Genomic DNA, 19072 nt, shown 5'->3' with positions numbered 1-19072 from the left:
CCAGCACCAATTTGATTAAGCTGTCATATGCAGTGTATTCAACAGATCTACAGTGCTAGTCTTTATGAAACAGCCACTGTGTTTGCTCTATAAAAGGAGGAATGTTTATCTTGATGTTGAAGTAACATTTTGCCTCTTTTCATATTTCTGTTTTATATACATTATTACTGTTTCATTTGATGGAAATGAACATGAACTTGAAAGGGTGAAAGATTTACAAAGCATAAGAAAAATGTAATGGAAATTCTCACAATCCCATGCATGTTACTAGAAGGGCGGGGGGGGGGGGGTTGTCCAATGAAACTCAATGTTATTAGAGTCTTAACAGAAAGTACTTCACTCAGCACAGAGTTAAACCATGGAACTCACTCCCACAAGATGTAAAAGCAGACACTAACTTTGATAGTTTTAAAACAGGATTAGAGAATTTTATGGAGAATAAGGCTATAGCTACTAACCACGTGGATATGTTCTACCTCCACAGTTTGAGACAGTATGCCTCTGTATGGGGATAGGATGACAAGTTGGGAAAATGCTATGGCACCCAAGTCCTTCTTAAAGGTTTCCAATAGGAATTTCGTTGGCCACTGCGAGAACAGGACACTGGACCAGTCAGGGGGTTCTACTGACTGTGCTCCATGAGCAGTGGCCAGCAAGTCTGGACAGAGAAATACTTTTGCCCAATCCAAACTCTCAGGCGGTACAAAGGAGGTTTGGATTACAGCCTAAGTGAGATAGATAGATCCTCTTAAAGAACAATGAGTTCACAAAGCACTTTCCAACCATTGATAAAAATAATTACAATCAAATAGGAGATACAACATAAAATTAAATACATCACTCCCACTGAGGGAAATTCAACCAGAAAGAAAAACGTAACAAATAACTCAGGAAAAGCTAAGTGAAACATATTTAGAATTCACTGAAAAACAACCAAATAGGGGCCTGACAAAGATGTCTGAGAAGGAAATTCCACAGATGTGGGGCACCACATAAAATTGTCAGTCTCTGGTGGCTAGTGGTATTTCTTCAAGGACCATAAACCTGACTCTGAGGCTGATCTTAAGACATTGGCAGGTTCGTGACAGTAGGCGATACTTCAGATAACCTAGTCCAAAACAATGTAGCCCTTAAAGGGCAAAACCAGCACCTTAAACTAAGCCCAGAAACGAACTGCTAAGCAATGCAAGTGGTACAGGGTTGGTATAATTTGAGTTGTATAACTCCTGCTAGCAAACAAATAACTGGAGTTTCCAAACTGTCTTTATAGACAGCCCTATGCAGACACTATTACAATAGTCTAATTTGGACAGAATACATTTTAAAATAACAGACACCAGGTCTGCTCTCTCCAGATAGGAGTGCACAGAATACCAGCAAAAGCAGGTAACAGGCACTTGTGGTCTTTGATGTTATCTGCACCTTCATATAGAGCAACAGCTCCAGAAGAACACCTAAGCTGTTATTGGCCCCCACTTTGTTTTTATAAAAAGAAAACTTCTGTTTAAGCTTTTCCATGAAATACATCAACTAACAGTATAGATCTGAATGAACTCATATGCAGAACTTACTTTGAACTCTTGGAAAATCAGTTGCTCCTTCCATATTTTAACCTGGAAGGTTGCACAATAAGGTTTCTGACCAAATGAACTCCCTCTCATCAAGGTAAATACAAAACCTGTAAAAGTCAGATAAATGTAAGCAGCAAAACCTACAGTAATTTACTTCCATTCGTTTCTAACTAGTTTCTAACTGAATTCTCCTCAGAATCTACACGTGTCCTATTTACAGAAAGATAGGGCATGTGGAAATAATTCTGAAAGAAAAATGCTCTATCAAACATCATAATGGAAACTCACTTTTCAAAGCTATAGTCCCATGCATGGGTGCAGCAGGCGGGCAGGGTTCAAACTGAGGTTCTGCCTTCCCTAACAAAAGGCCTTCCTTCCCTCACAAAATTCTTGGCTATGCCCATGGTCCCATGGATATCAAATATAAAACTCACCCAGCCTACAGCAGCTCATCAGTGTACCATTATAAAGTTTAAAAAGATAAAAATAAGAACAGTCCTTCAACACATCCTTTTTATTGCATGTTCATGATTATTTGTGTCCATGATGCAATCAGAATGGTCATACACCGTCCTTCACTCAACACTATTCACACACAAAAATCCACAACCATTTGTCCCTGCAAAAGTTTTGGGGTTGTCCTACTGCTTCATTTCCAACCGGTACATATGTTGTATAGAAAGTTATGGGATATCAGCAAAAAGTTACAACAAACGTTACGGAGCAAGGGGCTTTTTTTAATCCCGCTTTTGTTGTGTTATAGTCTCTCCCAACAGCAATTAAGTGGAAACACTGGGGGAAAGCATTTCAGAAGCACTAATACTAAAACAGAACAAACCCACCTCTAAATGCACCATTATTGTGCAAAAGAGCTTATTGCAATGAAAAACCCCGTCTGAAAGGATCTCTAAAGTAGACATGGATTATGCCAGCGAGATATATGACTAGGCTGGAACGTTTATTCTGGCATAAACCCATAGGAGAAATTATTATATTAAGAGGAAGCGTTAACTGAAGAAAAATGCCTCCCCACACCCGCCGACAAGTGTATGTAATACACACGTTTCTTTTCAGACGAGGTCGCCTGTTGCGCGTCACATTGCTCTCTTGGAAGAACTGCGGGGGGGGGCGGAACACGCGACCCTCTCTCTCACTCTCTTCCCACACGCGGACCGGGACTGACGGTTGGAACCCCGCCGTGCGCGTGAAGCCGCAGCTGCTCCCCGCCTCCCTAATCCCCCTTTCTGGACCAATCACAGGCCTCCCCACCTCCCCCGTAAGAGACCGGCGCGAGACACCTGGTTAACTCGCCACCTCAACGCCGCCGATTACCATAACGACCGACGGACAGGAAAAGAAGCAAAAAACACAAGAGGAGTAGAAGAAAACGAAGGAGGAGGAGGAGACGGGTCCGCATATGACGCGCCTGACTCAGGCCGCCAATCAGAATCTAGGCGAAGGAGATGACTTTTCCCATTGGTTTAAAAGGGGAAAAGAAAAAAAAGCATCACGTGCCCGCCTCTTCCTTCAGGCTGTGCGAGGAAGCGGCTGAAGAACAAAACTGAGCGGTGAGTGGGCAACCGCTGTGTGTTTGTATGAGCGCTTACGCGGAAGTAAGTATCTCCATCTCCCAGGGACCAATTACTTCCGAGTAGACCTGTTAGGCTGCAGTCCTAGCTGGGAGGGATCCCCATTAAATCCAACGGGGCCTCCTCCTGAGCAAAGTTGACTGGCAGCCACCCTATGCCCGGTCGCAGGGCTGGATTTCCTTTCCCTCTTCCTGGTTTCGAAGCAACTTGCCTCCCCAACGCTCCTCGGTGTTTTTAAAAGGGTGGCACGGGGAGCTGAAATGGTGGCAGCTGAAACTTTTTCGTCTCAAGCGGTTTCCAGAGGCAGAGGGTCCTCCCCGGCGGAAAACGTTGGCAACCGAACGGGGGTGGGGAGAGGGGAGAAGGACCTGGTTTAAATCGAAGAGGGCTGCCTGCATCGACTGCCCAGAACAGTCATTGCAATAGATTTCTACTCTGCAGAGAGGAGATAAGAGATGCTCGGGATGTGTCTCACTGCCCTCTTCATCAGTACAGTATGTCGGCATCCTGCGGAAAGAGTGATTCTTGTACTTACACACACAATATTGTGTTAGAGTGTGTATATTCCAAAGTATTAATGCACATATGAGTCAGGCAGAACTGATTTTTTTTTCCCACCCACACATAAGCACTCTCTATTGAACTCTTATCGCAGTGTGACCTACCCACAATACTGGATGGTGATTAATTGGATGTGTTAACACTTTGTGTTGCCCCTTCTCCACTGCTAGTAGTTCCCAAGTTCCTCCCCAAGTTCTGGAAACCTGATGTCCTTTGTGGGCATGCAAACGCTACAGCAGCATAGAATTGTAAAATTGTGGGGTTGGACAAGATCCCATGGGTCATCTAGTCCAACCCCCTGCAATGCAGGAATCTTTTACCCAACGTGGGGCTTGAACCCTGAGTTTAAGAGTCTCATGCTCTTCTGACTGAGCTATCCCTCAATTGGGATACAATTCGTATTCCCTCCCTAGCCCACAATTCCAACATCATGGGTCGATATAAAGCGGGACTAATTTTCTTTGTGCCCAGCAGTCTAATCTCAAAATTATTTCCCTCCAGCCATGTAATAATATTGCCCAAGCATTCCTCCTGAGCTCTTCAAACTTAGTTCTTATCATAATTAGCATATATAGCCCCCCTTACCCCAACAAGCAGACATTGACAGGATATTGGAACCAACTCACATCCTTTTTGGAAAAACTGGAGACCAAATTCCCTACCATTGACCTGCCAATTGCAGGCAATTTTAATGATGGAGCTATCCTTCAGTCAATTTGTAATTAGCTCACATTTTCCCAGTCCTGCATTCAAAGTTTCTTTTTACCACAGGCAATTAGTTAAGGAGGGAAAGGGTTAAATAGAGCAATATTTCTGCAGGTATGGACAGGAAGATGTATAATTTAGACAAGGTGGGGGAACTGGTTCCTGGATAAATCGGATGACATGTAGGAATTGCACCTCCTTTCTTGATATGCTCAACTCAACTTGCCACTCAGCTTAACTCCTTTAAACTCTTTTCTCATACAGTATTGAGAAAAAAGTTTTGACTTTTATATTAGTCACACATTTGAGTGTCTAAACTATTGTCTTTTGATTGCTTTGTGGGTGGATTGATGCTGAAGTATGAACTGCACATTATTTACAATACCTTGTTTTGTGTATTGTGTGTTAAAGTATACTTAAAACTGCTCAGGGTGATGATACCTGGAAGGCTACAGGCAGCAAGTGCAAGTTGTAGAGCACAAGGATAAGCTGATGGACCACAGAATGCCAATCAACTGCTATGCTATGTACCAGTTGGAGGCAGCCATGTAGAAGGAAATATTACAGCATTTAGGGCTTTTTAGTTCAAAGAAAATAGTGTAAAAGTGTAACAGAAGTGTAAAAAATTATGCATGGTCTAGAGAAAACAGAGAGCAAAGTTTTTCTCTCTTTCACAACACTGGCACTTAGGGTCATCCATTGAAGCTGAACATAGGAATTTTCAGGGCAGACAAAACTATGAAACTATGACATTTGTTTCCATGAGAGGCAGTGATTGCCACCAACTTGGAAGGCTTTTAAAGAAGATTCAACAAATTCATAGAGCACAAGGCTATCAGTGGCTACTTTCCCTGATGGAGGTGTTGTTCTTCCATTATTGGAGGCAGTATGCTTCTGAATACATGTTGCTGGAAACAACAGAAGAGGAACATGCTGTTGCCCTCACGACCTGCTTGCAAAGTTGCTTCCCCAAAGCATCTGACTGGCCAGAATGCTGGAAGAAATTGGCCACTGGTCTGATTCAGCTCACTCTTAAGTTCTTAGAAGATATTGCATGAGTAGATTTCCAAGACTAATTACAAGGAAATTTTATTTTTATCATAAATTTGCAGAGGATATATAGTTGTATTTCAACTTTAACATGTTCTACTTTACCCGTAGGCAGGCCATTTGTTCAGCACCAATACTGCTGTGAAAATATAACTTTATTTGGAGGATGACAGTGGATTTGCATATTTATACAAGTTAAAGTTGAGATCACTGTGGACACCCTGTGGTGAAAATAGGCATGAACAGTCAGGTACTGGAAAAGGTATGGTGTTGCAGCAAGTCATTTAATTCTCCTGCGTATGTAATAACTCTATACCAAGATCTTAATGGAACTTCCAGTAACAGATGCAATTGGTTGACTTGCATCTCTCCATTGCAATAATGTTGTGTCGCTTGCAATAATGGGTAGGAGTTGAGAGATTATAAATGCTATTAAAGTTACTAGCAGCTGTGCCCCTGTCTGCTCCATTCACACCCCACTACTATTCTTCCTACATTAACCCCCTAGAGCAGTGGTTCCCAACCTTTTTTTGGCCATGTCCCACCTAAGCATCTCTAAAATCCTGACCCCCCCCCCCGTGATATATAATTATTAAAAAACTGAACTCCTGTTCACGTGGAGGAAGCCTAAAAGGCCATTCAGGGTTAATAACACATTCTTGAATTGCCCCCCTTAAAAATCAAATTGCCCCTTGTGGGGCATGTGCCCCACATTGGGAACCACGGCCCTAGAGCTCCCCCTTCCCACTGCTACTAAGCTCTCTTTTCACCTTCCCAACCCTATTCTGGAAGCTACTTCTCTCTTCTACTCTATTGTGCAACCACACTTTGCATCCCTGTTTTCACCTTTGCTCCCATGTCCATTCCTCCTCACTTTTGTCCACCCCCATTATAACCTCCTGCAACATCCTACCACACTACTAAGCACCCTTTCTGCCCTTTGCCCAGTTATGAAGCTACCAATCCGGCCTATTATCCAGACTCTTTCGCACCCCTGCTTTCATCTTCAACCCCATTCCCATGCCACCTACTCCATCTTATTTTGCAACCCGCTTTGCACCTTCGTTCTCTTTTTCCCGCACCCCTTGTCCATAGTTTTCTCAACTCTCCTTGCACACAGACAAGGGCATAGGAAGGGGTGTGTGGTCAGGGCAGTCCACCCCGGGTGTCATCCCAGGGGGGAGAGACAACCCCCCCCCCCCGGGCAGATCACGCTGCTCCTGCGGGGAGGATCGCATCACCGCGCTGCAATCGGTCCCCCACCGGGAGGATCACGTCGCTGCGCCGCGATCCTCCCCCAGAGGATCGCGTCGCGATTGGTCCCCCCCAGGATTGTGCTGCCTCACCGATCGCCTTGTGGGCGGATCACCCCACCCTGCTTTTCCGGGTGCCGGAGCGGCTAGCTCCGCCACTGCACACAGATCACCCTTATTTCCACACCTTACACTCTCTCCTATTATGCATCTCCCTTTCCATACACACACCATTATTTCCCTCCCCTCCCCTTTCTCCTTGTTTTTCAACCCCTTGCACAAAGACCACATCCCATTTCCATGCCTCCTCCTTTCTTCTATTCTGCAGCCCCTTTTGTATGCATAACCCATGCTGATATATATTACTGTATCTTAAGAGCAAGCCCATCAGTTTGTTCAGTTAGAGAGTATTAACTTCAGTTGATGAATGTTGTACATATATGGGTGTCTGTCTGTTAAGAAAACATTTCTGCTAAATTACTACATTGAATCTGGAACTTCATGTTGAAAACAACACATGGTACCAGAAGTAAAATACATTGTGAGAAAGTACTATGGAATGTTTTATGGCTCCTCATTCTTTCTCTCTCACGTGAGGCAGCTGAGAAGTTCTGAAAAGCATTTCTGCCCATTTCAGTTTTTTCCCTTTTCACTGCCACAATGGCAGAAGTTTGAGTAGAGCGGGGTGGAAGGACATACAGTGGTACCTCTGGTTGCGAATGGGATCTGTTCCGGAGGCCCGTTCACAACCTGAAAAGAGCGCAACCTGAAGCACCGTATCTGCACAGGTGCATGGCGCGATTTAGCGCTTCTGCGCATTCGCGAGCAGCGAAACCCGGAAGTAACCCTTTCTGGTACTTCCGGGTCACCACGGGACGCAACCTGAAAAGACGTAACCTGAAGTGTCTGTAACATGAGGTATGACTGTAGATGAAAGCTGTGAGTTTAAACAACAGCAGAGGGTTGAATGAAGCAGGGATATAGTGACACTGCAGGTTGGTTGGTTTTTTAACGAAACAAAAAAAAATATTAGTGGCAAACTTCTTAGTATTAAGCAAAAATAATCATTTTAAGTTTACAATATAATATTTAGATGGAGTTTAAAATTGAAGATACATGGAACAGCTTACCAGTGAGTCATGATCCAGTAACAATCAAGTTGACAGGTGAAGATGCTGGAATGATGATAGAAGTGTGTGCTCCATTTTTTAACGATCCTCCAGCTCCTCCTGGTGAACTTGGAAAACCATTCAATGGACTGTGGGACTATGAGGGTAAGTGAATCAATCTTATTGCAAGGTTCTATCATGTATATTCTGGCAGCATCTCTTGTGTACAGGCTGGCATTCCTGTAAAGAGAAATGCTGAACTTTGTTTAAAGAAATGCAACAGCAGGTTATGTGGAGTGCTCTTGTTCAAGCTTGCAGACAGACAACTCTGCCATTTTTCAGAGTATTCCATTCCACCTCAGCTTTCCATTTTTCTCCCCCATCAGATTCATCATTTTGTGCCCACTGAATATGCTCAACACTGATTATGCTGTGAGGGGGTGTAGGTCCCCTATTCCCCTCCCACCACCCCTCCTTTTCCCGTCCTCTACTTCTGTAAAACCTTGGGTTACCCTGAGCCTGCTGATGTGGCTAGATGGTGCTGTTTTGGTTATATAAAGATCTACATTGAGAGAATGAGCTTTCCATTAGTATTATGCAGAATCCTGTGACTATCAGAGAAGCTGATTCAAAACAGAGAAATGAATGAAGCCTAGTTAGGAGTTCCAAGTGCCCTAAACATTCAGATTTCTTTCCAGTATTGATTGATTATTTAATATCTAATTTCTATACTGATTAATATATTAAATATATATTCTTAGAGATCAGAGTACAAAAAACTGAAGCAACAGCAAACAACTTAAACATAATATTACAAAAATACACAGTTACATATAAGTGCTGCATTAATACGTAGGGCTGTTTTTGTGTATATAAATAAATAAAGTAAAATAAAATATATTCATTTTCCTTCGGTCACACCCTATCATCCTCTGGGTTTCTCACCTGGAGTCCAGCAAACTCTGAGCTTACCCACAAAGGTTTCACAACAATAAGATCATTGATACAGCAAACATCAGCCTAGTCTCTCACTCTAGACTTGCTCTTTATGCGTAGACCCAAGGCACTGCCTCAGACCGCCCACAGCTGTGTCCCATTCAGCTGCACTTTCCACAACCAGTTCCAGGTGCAGCAGCTTTCCCAGGGGTCCAAAGGATGAGGAGAGGCTCCCCTTCCACCCACAGCTGTTTCTTTCACCCTCTGTCCTCTTCTAGCTGGGATATAATGTAATATAGTGGGGCAGAAGGGTCATTTAATTTTTAATGGGAAGGCTACTTATTGCAAATTATTAGGGGTTATGCAACCTGAATAAATATTATAACTGTGTTGTAAACATCAATTACCATTTATATATCGAGTAATCTATTTTAGGTTATCTCAAAAGGCAGGCAATTTTCATTAAATCCATGTTCTTTTTTTGAGCATGCTCTCCGCAATTCTGCCTCCTAGGTAAAGAAATATATTACTATGCTTGTCTTGGAATTTTATGGTAAACAATCATCTAATTATCCAGATCTGAATCAAAACTAATGTTATTAATGCCAGGTTCTTTGTAGAAATTGTCACACAGCTTGTGAAAGCCTAAAGAAATACAATGCTATGAAACCTACAGGGGTATTATTATTATTATTATTATTATTATTATTACCAGTTTATATGGTGCAAACAGTACAAAAGGACAGGCCCCTGCCTCAAAGGGGAAAGTGGTTTTGCAAATAGTTATGGGGATATGCTACAACATATGCTCATTAGCAAATGTGTAAATGCTAGCAATAGGCTATTTATAGCACAAGCTGCTTATTCCATATACAGAGTGTTACAGTGGACAAAATGGTAGTACAGTGGTACCTCGTGTTACAGACGCTTCAGGTTACAGACACTTCAGGTTACAGACTCCGCTAACCCAGAAATAGTACCTCAGGTTAAGAACTTTGCTTCAGGATGAGAACAGAAATTGAGCAGTGGCGGCAGTGGGAGGCCCCATTAGCTAAAGTGGTGCTTCAGGTTAAGAACAGTTTCAGGTTAAGAACGGACCTCCAGAACGAATTAAATTCTTAACCCGAGGTACCACTGTAATCCGTTACTATACATGACAGTGATTAAGGACTGCCTCTGAATGATCTTCCCATATGGCATTTCCAAATACTATAGTCATGTACAAAATGAATGAAAATCCATATATTTGTCCCATCAATAAAATTTGGTAACTGTATATTGGTTAGGGCTGCCATATGTCCAGATTTTCCTGGACATTACTGGGATTTCAAAGGCAGAATTGATACCTGGGGCAGAAGGATTTCCAAAAGGTGGTGCTTTGTCCTGGATCTTAGTCAATCGAAAAATCACAGTTTTGGTAAAAAAAAATCTCAACAACTTTTGGGGTGTCCTGATTTTTACTTTTTGAAACATGGCAACCCTAATCTCGGTGCATTAGCTTCAAGGTTTTTAAAAGATCCACATGGTAGGCTTAACTTTCCTGTGTGATAAAGACTCTTGTGTACATCTTTTAGAGAGGAGTATGGAGGTGTAGCATCAGAATCTCTCATCTTTTATGCTGGATAAATTAATTTTCACTAAATGAGTATCCAGAGAACTTTTATCTTATAATACAAATTCCAACACTTCATTACAGCCACTTAAACTCACTGGTTTTCTTATTGGCAACTGTTTCTTTAAGGGATCTGATGATAAATCAACTGCTTCAAACTAATACCATAATACAGATTTTCAAATAGCCACCCGCTTTGTAGCCTGTTTAAAGTAAGAGTGATGTTCACTGTAAGACATGCTCAGTGTAGACCCATTAATTGCAGTGTATCTACTCTGAGTGTGATTTAGCTTGGGTGACATCCAAAGTACTGAATATCATCAGTCATAAAAGCCTTATAAAACTTGGTTCTCTCATTTTATAGGCCACATACTACTGACGCAGGGATATCTGGATAAGACGACTAAAAACTACCTGCACTGTTGAGCACAGATCCTGCTTTCAATTTTACATAGGCATCTATGGGAACAGGATACTGGGCTAGATGGGCAATTGGCCTGATCCAGTAGGCTCTTCTTATGTTCTTAAAACATTTTTGATGGACCAACAAATTTTGTGGTCGTGTTTGACATAGCCACTATGTTTCTCCAAGTCTAAGTAGCATAATCTCGCCCCATCTCAGCTGAGCTTTCACTGTGTCTTCCCTGATTTCCATCACTAGGGAGATGGCTACTCGATAGTTGGAGTTTCAGTGTTACCAACACTACTTTGATTCTATTTTTCTTAAACAGGATGATATATCAGTGTGAAGTCATCTGGCAAGTTTCCTTGGCTATGTGATCTTCACATTTTAAACTTTTTTCTTATGCCATCAAGCTTATATTGCTTTATCTTGCATTCAAGCTCCATAGTTTTCTGAATTTTAGCATTACAGCATTGTTGCCAAAATAACATTCACAGCATAATGCATTCAAATTGGCAGTGCAATAAATGTGTATAGTGTTTAAAATATTCACTAATTGGCTATGTTCACATAGCATTCTAGAGGAGAATCTAGAGTAATAGTTGAGTATGCTGCTACCTGCTAGAATAACCCCAATTTTGTATTTAAAAAAACTTTAATGTGCTGTATGAGCATCAGTTGGAACAATTTCCCCCATTCTTTTTCTTTTCTGCTCTTGAAGGTATGAAGAATTCATAATTTATACTTCCCTAGGTGGAGGAGAAATCTTTTTCTGGGAGCCATTTGTATTTTATTCTTATTTCTTGCAGCTGTTTCCGTTGATCAGTACTGCATTGGAAAGTAGCAGCAGGATTCCTGAGTAGCTTTTTCATACATATGAATGAAATTCTTTCCCTGCTCTCTCAATTGTTTCACATTCATTCCATTGCTTTAGGAGTATATTGCATCAGTTTCTTGCATTTAAGGCTTTTCCTTAGGGCCAGTGCAATGAGTGATTGCTCAGTTCTGTTCAATTTTACCTACACAGGCATCCCGTAAAAGTCCCTAAGCATCACTTACCTGATTGACAGCTAATATCAAGTAGAAAAACTGTTATTTTCCACAGCTGTTTCCATCCTTATCAAGATGGAAGAATCAATCTTTTGTTTCTTCCCCCTATGTATATACACACAGAGAATTTGTAAAACACTTTTTTGTAGTAGTTTTAAAAGCAATACTATTCTAGATTATGGTAATTATAAGCTATTTGAAAAGTGTTTTCAAAGCACATTATGAAAAATATATACAGTTAGTGGGCTGCCGAAAAAATTAGAGCAGAAATGAGATTTTGCAACATTCTCCTATGTGTATCCACTCAGAGTTAAGTCCCACTGAGTTCAATTGGGCTGTACTCCCAGGTAAATGGATATAGGATTGTAGCCTAAGTCTGCAATCCTAAATGCAGTAGGGAATAAGTTATATGAGCAAATGGGATTGAGTTCATGTAATTGTGTGTAGCTTTGCACTGTAAATATAAAAATGATTTAAAATGAAGCAGCAATGTTTTGTTGGTTTTCAGTTGTAGAAGCTTTCTTCTTGAATCACCAAACTGAGCAGTACTTAGAAGTGGAGTTTTGTCCGTAAGTAAACATTTCAAAATCCTTTAATTTCTTATGCAATTATGTTGCTTGAATCCTTGATGTGTACGTTTGTATTTGGGAGATTGCTAGAATTCCAAGAGTGCTTTCAGCTTTCTGCAGGTGAAGAACAGGATTTGCCACTAGGGAATCCCATTCAGACCTTAAGCAGTATCAGAAGTGTCTTTCTGCTTGTTGTTGTTCTGTGGCTTTAGAAGGTAGCTGCTGATTCTACATTGTGGCTAGAAAAAAATATTATGGTTTCTCTCAGTCTGTATATTTTAGCAGTAAGCTAAGGAACAGAGCTGTAAAGTTAATGTATATTGACGTGCAGTGCAATATCATATACATTGTAAGCCACCCAGAGTGGCTGGGGAAACCCAGCCATATGGGTGGGATATTAATATTACTATTAATAAATTAATTACTAATATTAATATTATTATACAGTGAGATGGTAAGGTGGTGCATAGGGACAGAGTCCTTAAGAGCAAAAGCACCTGTATGTTTTCCTATGCGGTTGCGAATACTCTACATGTAAAGCTCTGCAGGAATCTTTAATTTGCAGCTGCAGTATTATAACATTAACCAATGAATGAATTTCTGTATTCTTACAGAATCGGAGTGAGAAGAATCCAAGATAGGATAAAGAATCCAAGATAGGATAAAGGCAGTGTATGTTTTTATTGCTGAGTCTATTCAGGGAGGCAAGCTCTGAAAAATATATAAAATTGGGGATTTTAGTGGTGCTGTAGCTAGGGTGGGGGACCAGTAAAAATGATGGACAATTATGAGTGAATTTAAAAGCAGCCCATATAGATGTGTGTGTATGTGGCTGTAGGTTGGTAAAGACTTACTTCAGCAAATGTCTTTTTTGTAAAGAAAGATAAAGGTAAAGGACCCCTGAACGGTTAAGTCCAGTCAAAGATGACTATGAGGTGTATTGCTCATCTTGCTTCAGGCCAAGGGAGCCAGTGTTTGTCCACAAGCAGCTTTCCAGGTCATGTGGCCAGCATGACTAAACCGTTTCCGGCACAATGGAGCACCATGACACTCCAGTGGCACCTATTTATCTATTTGCATCGGTGTGCTTTTGAACTGCTAGGTTGGCAAGAGCTGGGACAGAGCAATGGGATCTCACCACTGTCACATGGATTTGACCTGCCGACCTTCTGATCGCTAAGCCCAAGAAGCTCAGTTGTTTAGACCACAGCACCACCCAGGCCCCTAGGTTTGAATTCGCGCGACTGGGTGAGCTCCTGTTGCTCTGTCCCAGTTTCTGCCAATCTCACAGTTCAAAAGTATACCAGTGCAAGTAGATAAATAGGTACCGCTGTGGTGGGAAGGTAAGCTTCCATCACAGTGTTCCATTGCGCCAGAAGCGGTTTAGTCATGCTGGCCACATGACTCGGAAAGCTATCTGTGGACAAACGCTGGATCCCTTGGCCTGAAAACGAGATGAGCACCACTTCCCATAGTCGCCTTTGAGTGGACTTAACCATCCAGGGGTCCTTTACCTTACCTTTACCTTATTTGTAAACATAGTCCAGAATAAAGCAAATATAGTTGTGCAATTTAATGGCTTCATGTTGACTTACATAGCAAGTTGCTTAGGAGTTATTTGCATTTTATCGGGTTACACAATTTTCATCTGAGAACTATAAGCTGCCTCTGGTTTAGAGACATGCTAATGGATGTATTTCTGGTATGACTATATTATGTTTTTGTAGGCATGGGCAGTATCTGGTGTTGCTGCTTTCTGGGAGACGGAAAGTGTGCAAAGTAAGTGAACCATAGGACTCCACCACCACCTTCCCCAAACGCACAGTTACTTCAACACTCACAGGACTGGGATAAATCTGCATATCTTCTTTTAACACAGCAAGAACTTCCTTTAATGTTTGAAGTGTCGAGAACGTGTGCCAAATGGAATGGAAAAGCTCATCTTCCTTGGAGTTATTTTCCACCAGCTACTGACAAATTTAATGCATTTGCAATTCATGGGTCAGGAGTTAACAGAACGTATGAAGCCCTCTACCCTGTACCTCAGCATGACATTGTGGCAAAACAGAAACCTGATTTGTAAGTACATCTGTGGTGCTGCTTTTTTTTTTTTTTTTTGAGGGGGGGTTCTAAGAGACTGGTGTGAGTGGGAGAATATTTTATTGCCCTTCAAGTTAGGAGGGCAAGTTATATTAGGACCTAAACTGCAGAATCTAGACAAGAACTTAAATGCAGTGATGTTCCTTCTGTTGGTCTGGCTGATCGAGGATGCTTTTTATTTGGCTTGTAGCAATCTTACTATTGAAAATGTTAACACATTAAAGGAGTTCAAACAAAATAACCTTTAAAGATCATTCTCTCTCACATACACTGCTTTGCTAAGCTTATCCTTTGGGTTATAATGTAATACGTGTATACTTTCATTGGATCAAGAAGTGCATTGGGAAATGTGAATATATGAATGATGGTGTAAAATATTATAACAATACTTGCTCTTCTTTCCCCTGTGTTCTTTTGAATGGTTTCTTGGGTCTGGGGTAGCTTGCTGTGCTCCATATTCATTAGTACTTGCTGAAAGGAAATATCTGGTAGTATGTCTGCGTTACAGCATTTCAGTCTGCAAAACGTGCGCTTCTGATATGCTGATAGAAAAATGCTTTATGCCTGAACTGAGACTTTGTGAGAAGTCCACTTGAAACATAACCTTGCATACAGTGTCATGTGCTCTCTGGGTAGTTGCACCACAAAACCTCCAATCCTATCTACCACCCATCTATTTATCTTGGTGGCTACTTTTTATTCTTTATTTGACAGAGTGTTATCTGCACACCTTACTTTCATACTTTTCCTTGCATGAAAACTTAGAAGGCAACAAGGCACAGACTGTAATTATATCAATCAGTTTCACAATATGAATGTGACACACACACACACACACACACACATATATACACACACACACACACACACACACACACTACAGTGTAATTTCTTGGGGTGGTGAAGAACAACACACTTACACTAGTTCTTTAATACGTAGTTACTGTACTGTAGTTTTGTAATACAATAACTTTTCTTCATACCAATTTAGCAGATGTGGAAAGGGGTAAGTGTAAATGTTTCCAGCCCATCTGACTCTTTTGCTCCTTTCTTTTGCAGCCATCGCCTGGAATATTTTAAATGCCTGAACCTGAAACTGTTACTGGGAGAAGATTGGAAGCAACCAGAATCAGACTTGTGGGCATCATGTAAATGCAACTAAATAAAAAAGACAAAAGGTAGGCTACCAGATAGCTTAAAGTAGGTGGTTAGACACTGATGACCACTGCCTAGTTGTAGCACTTACAAGCATTCAGTGGATCAAATCGAAGAGTGTTTGACTTCAGTTTGCTGAAGTCCGCTGCCATGGTTGCATTATATATCTGCATGTATGAAAATATCTGTCGCCAATGTCTGGGTTGGAGAAAAGCTTTTGTTTCCTCTCAACTGGGCCTTTCACTGTTGCTCATTTGGATCCTGATCATATACTTTTATTTAGTTATCAATAAGGAGCTGGGTTGGTTTAGCCTGTAAAAGAGGAGACTGAGAGGAGATACAATAGCCATCTTCAAATATCTTAAGGGCTGTCGCATGGAAGAGAGACCATGCTTGTTTTCTCCTGCTCTGTAATAAAAATACAATTAACAGTAAAATAAAACATATTTGAAACACTTCTAAAACATGTAGAAACTGTTAAAATAATCTAGAAACACTGAAACACAACAAAACATGTAACATATCATGTATCTAAATAGATCTGCTGAAACAGAAACATTTTCAGCAGACATCAATAATGTCAATAGTCAGGGAGTTTCAAAATACAGGCGCTAGAGACGTGACTCCTGATGAATGCAATATAGACATTGTGTGGCACTTACAGAAGTGTGAGTTTTGCAGATTGAAGTGATCAAGTTGGGACATATTGGGTAAGGGGATCCCTTAAGTAAACTGGTCCCCAGCCATTAAGGCATTATATGCCAATATTATTATGAGTCCTGTGGATGATATTGGAGACTGTTTACTAACTATTAATGCTGGGCCAGAATTTGTTCTGGATACTGAGAGCCCAGGCCTTTGCAAATAGTAACAATGCTCCCCAAAAGCCCTTGCACCTTATGTGTCTAGTCCAGCCTCAACCCTTCCCACAAGTTGTTGCAAAGGAGTAATTGACTGTGTCTTTACTTCCTCATTTAGTCATGTTATCAGCTTTGTGATCTTCAGCTGTCAGGCATCTAATCTTATTCAAATCCCCATATTGATCTACTTTCTTTACAGGTCACTTGAGTATTGCTCTTTTATTGGTTCTGTTTCTCACATTCCCTCACAGATTGTCTCTGTAGTAAAGTATTTCATGTTCTGGGGGTCTTAAGTACCCAACCGCTTCAAAGATTACCTGACTGGAATGCAAAAGATGGAAGGATACCAAGAAAAGAAAAGAGATGAGATGAGAAGAATCCTTCTAATTCCAATCTGAATGCATTTTGTCCTCTCCTCCCTTCTTGTGAATTTCTTCCTAAGTCAATTATAGATGCTGTCTGATAGCTGACATTACTTCTGCAGTAAAGAAAATGGGAACTTTCCCCCCTGAAGCCACACATGTGTATCCTAATGGATAAGAAGTGGCGATGTAATCAAGCTGTTTTCAAACAAAATCCATGATTGATGCTGCTTGCAAGAATGAATTGAGAAACTAAGCCAGTCACACTCTGCTATACCTGCTAGATCATAATTGGACTTTAAACATTTCACTTTTCCCAACACAAGCATGTGCTTATTTTATTTACAGTGACCTCCATTGAGATAGCTGCAAAATTATTTTGTTGCTCTGTTTGCCACCTGCATTTTTTTCAGTGCCCCTGTGATAAATGGACACTTTTTGGGGTGTTGACAACTTGCCTTCATGGAAGATCTGTGGAACTATCCACTTGGCATGAGCAGACAAATGGTGTAATTCCACTAAAAAGATGTTCTATTTAACCAGAAATGGGTATTGTCTCAGTGTATTTAATCTTTAATTATTGATTAACGTGGGATAAAAGTAAATGGCGTACCTGTTCACTGTGTATATCAAGCAGGTTTTCATTTCTCACACCAAACTGATTATGACTTAAGTATAAAGGAGTAATGAATGGAACAATATTGATCCAGGTGCTTTTTATCATCTTTTCCCATGATACATAAAATTAAAATGAAAGTAGTTAGATGCTCTCTTTCGATGGAAGAAAATTATTGTTTTTTCATCCAAGGCAATGTAATATAATCTGAACTGCAAGTTATTACAGAAGACATTTGATTAAATACAGAAAAAACTCTGGGCGTGATATGTATGTATCTCTGTATATGATGCTGGCTAAAATGTTACACCCACCTTGATCAACACAGATCTGTTCCTGTTTTATGTGTGTCTTTTGAAAGTATGTTCTGGGTGGTATTCAGCTAAGTTTTGCTCAGAAGAAATTGAAATTAATAGGACCTAACAAACATTTTCATTCATTTCACTGGGTGTATTCTGAGTAAAACGTAGCAGAATATTGTTTGATGTCTGGTTGATGAGCTGAATCAGGCTCCAGGAAAACAACTGCTACACAGGTAACACTCAAAGTAAAGTGTGTAGCAGTTGCACTACGGCATACAAACACAACCCCACTCCCCCATTGCTGTGGAAGGTACAGTTGCTAGCAGCAAAGTCATTGCATCTGTGCATGCTGCTAAAATAAGTGAAAGGCTATCATGCTATCAAAGAAGACAAGAGGCTATGGCAGTAATGACTCCACACTTATCCTAGCTACTATTAAAATACAAGGAGTGAACCTTGTTTTAACCATCCCAAATTGAGACAAGGCCACAAATAAATAGTACAACTACCACAGCATTTTGTCACTGAATTTTATGTGTTACGTTGGTCACAGGTCATATGCTGGAAAACTTTATCACAGTTGCCAGTAACAGTAACTGTGTATATTGCTTGCTGATTGATTTTTTTATTCATAATTTTAGAGAATATAATTGTTTTAAGGTCCAGATAAATTCTTGTGGTTGGAAAGCTGTTGTGTTAGTCACAACTTTTAAAATACAATAAAAAGAAATCATTTAAACAATCTGGCCTATTTCTTTATTTTTGAAGGGAACATCAATCAAGTTAACACACAATTAGTTTAATAATACTGGCCAATACAGTCATACCTCGGGTTAAATGTGCTTCAGGTTGAGCTTTTTCACGTTATGCTCCGCGGCAACCTGGAAGTAATGGAGAGGGTTACTTCCGGGTTTCGCTGCTTGTGCATGCACAGATGCTCAAAATGACGTCACGTGCATGCGCAGAAGCAGCGAAACGCGACCTGCAGATGCAGGTTGTGTTTGCTTCAGGATGCAAACGCATCTAGAGGTACCGCTGTACACAAAATATTATGTATAGAAGATTACAAATATTATGTTGGTCACTATGGAATTACCCTTTTGTGAGAATATTGCAATTTACATGAATTAGAAGGACTCATTCACAACCTCTGCCTTGGATATTCAGTGTTCTTAATATCCAAACTGGACAGAATCAAATCAGATTTGATTAAAGTCTCATAATGTCTATTTAGAGTGAAGCAAGGCCTTTCCGTAGTTGGATGCAAGA

General features: G+C 40.7%; 2 protein-coding genes across 10 annotated transcripts in view; one reads left to right on the top strand and one right to left on the bottom strand.

Moving 5' to 3' along the window:
• Positions 1-3009, bottom strand: part of SCLT1 (sodium channel and clathrin linker 1) — a 39845-nt gene extending 36836 nt beyond the window's left edge. Inside the window, exons 1-2 of one of the 5 annotated variants that reach the window (XM_083571291.1) lie at positions 2870-3009; positions 1572-1678 (exon numbers count right to left, since the gene is read on the bottom strand). In XM_083571291.1, coding sequence (XP_083427417.1) covers positions 1572-1605 — 34 coding nt within the window. In that variant the 5' untranslated portion in view covers positions 1606-1678; positions 2870-3009. Of the gene's footprint in view, positions 1-1571; positions 1679-2633 lie in introns of all 5 variants that reach the window. The other 4 variants (XM_083571290.1, XM_083571292.1, XM_083571293.1 and 1 more) reach the window with 4 other exon arrangements.
• A 4-nt stretch (positions 3010-3013) lies between these two features.
• Positions 3014-18545, top strand: LOC310742445 (UPF0462 protein C4orf33-like). 5 transcript variants are annotated; one of them, XM_083571969.1, is made up of 8 exons: positions 3014-3139; positions 5588-5738; positions 7823-8003; positions 12348-12408; positions 14136-14187; positions 14288-14487; positions 15568-15686; positions 16775-18545. In XM_083571969.1, the coding sequence occupies exons 2-7, from the start codon at positions 5715-5717 to the stop codon at positions 15668-15670; spliced, it is 621 nt and encodes a 206-aa protein (XP_083428095.1). In that variant the 5' UTR covers positions 3014-3139; positions 5588-5714; the 3' UTR covers positions 15671-15686; positions 16775-18545. The 5 variants fall into 5 exon arrangements, with proteins under 5 accessions (XP_083428095.1, XP_083428097.1, XP_083428098.1 ...); XM_083571971.1 differs by having other exon boundaries at positions 16723-18545; XM_083571970.1 differs by having other exon boundaries at positions 3071-3184; positions 16723-18545.
• The last annotated feature ends 527 nt before the right edge of the window (positions 18546-19072 follow it).

Source organism: Podarcis filfolensis, assembly GCF_964270895.1.
Source record: "Podarcis filfolensis genome assembly, chromosome: 9".
Classification (NCBI taxonomy): domain Eukaryota; kingdom Metazoa; phylum Chordata; class Lepidosauria; order Squamata; family Lacertidae; genus Podarcis; species Podarcis filfolensis.
Note: the sequence above shows the minus strand (reverse complement) of the source record. Positions and strands in the feature narration are given on the sequence as shown.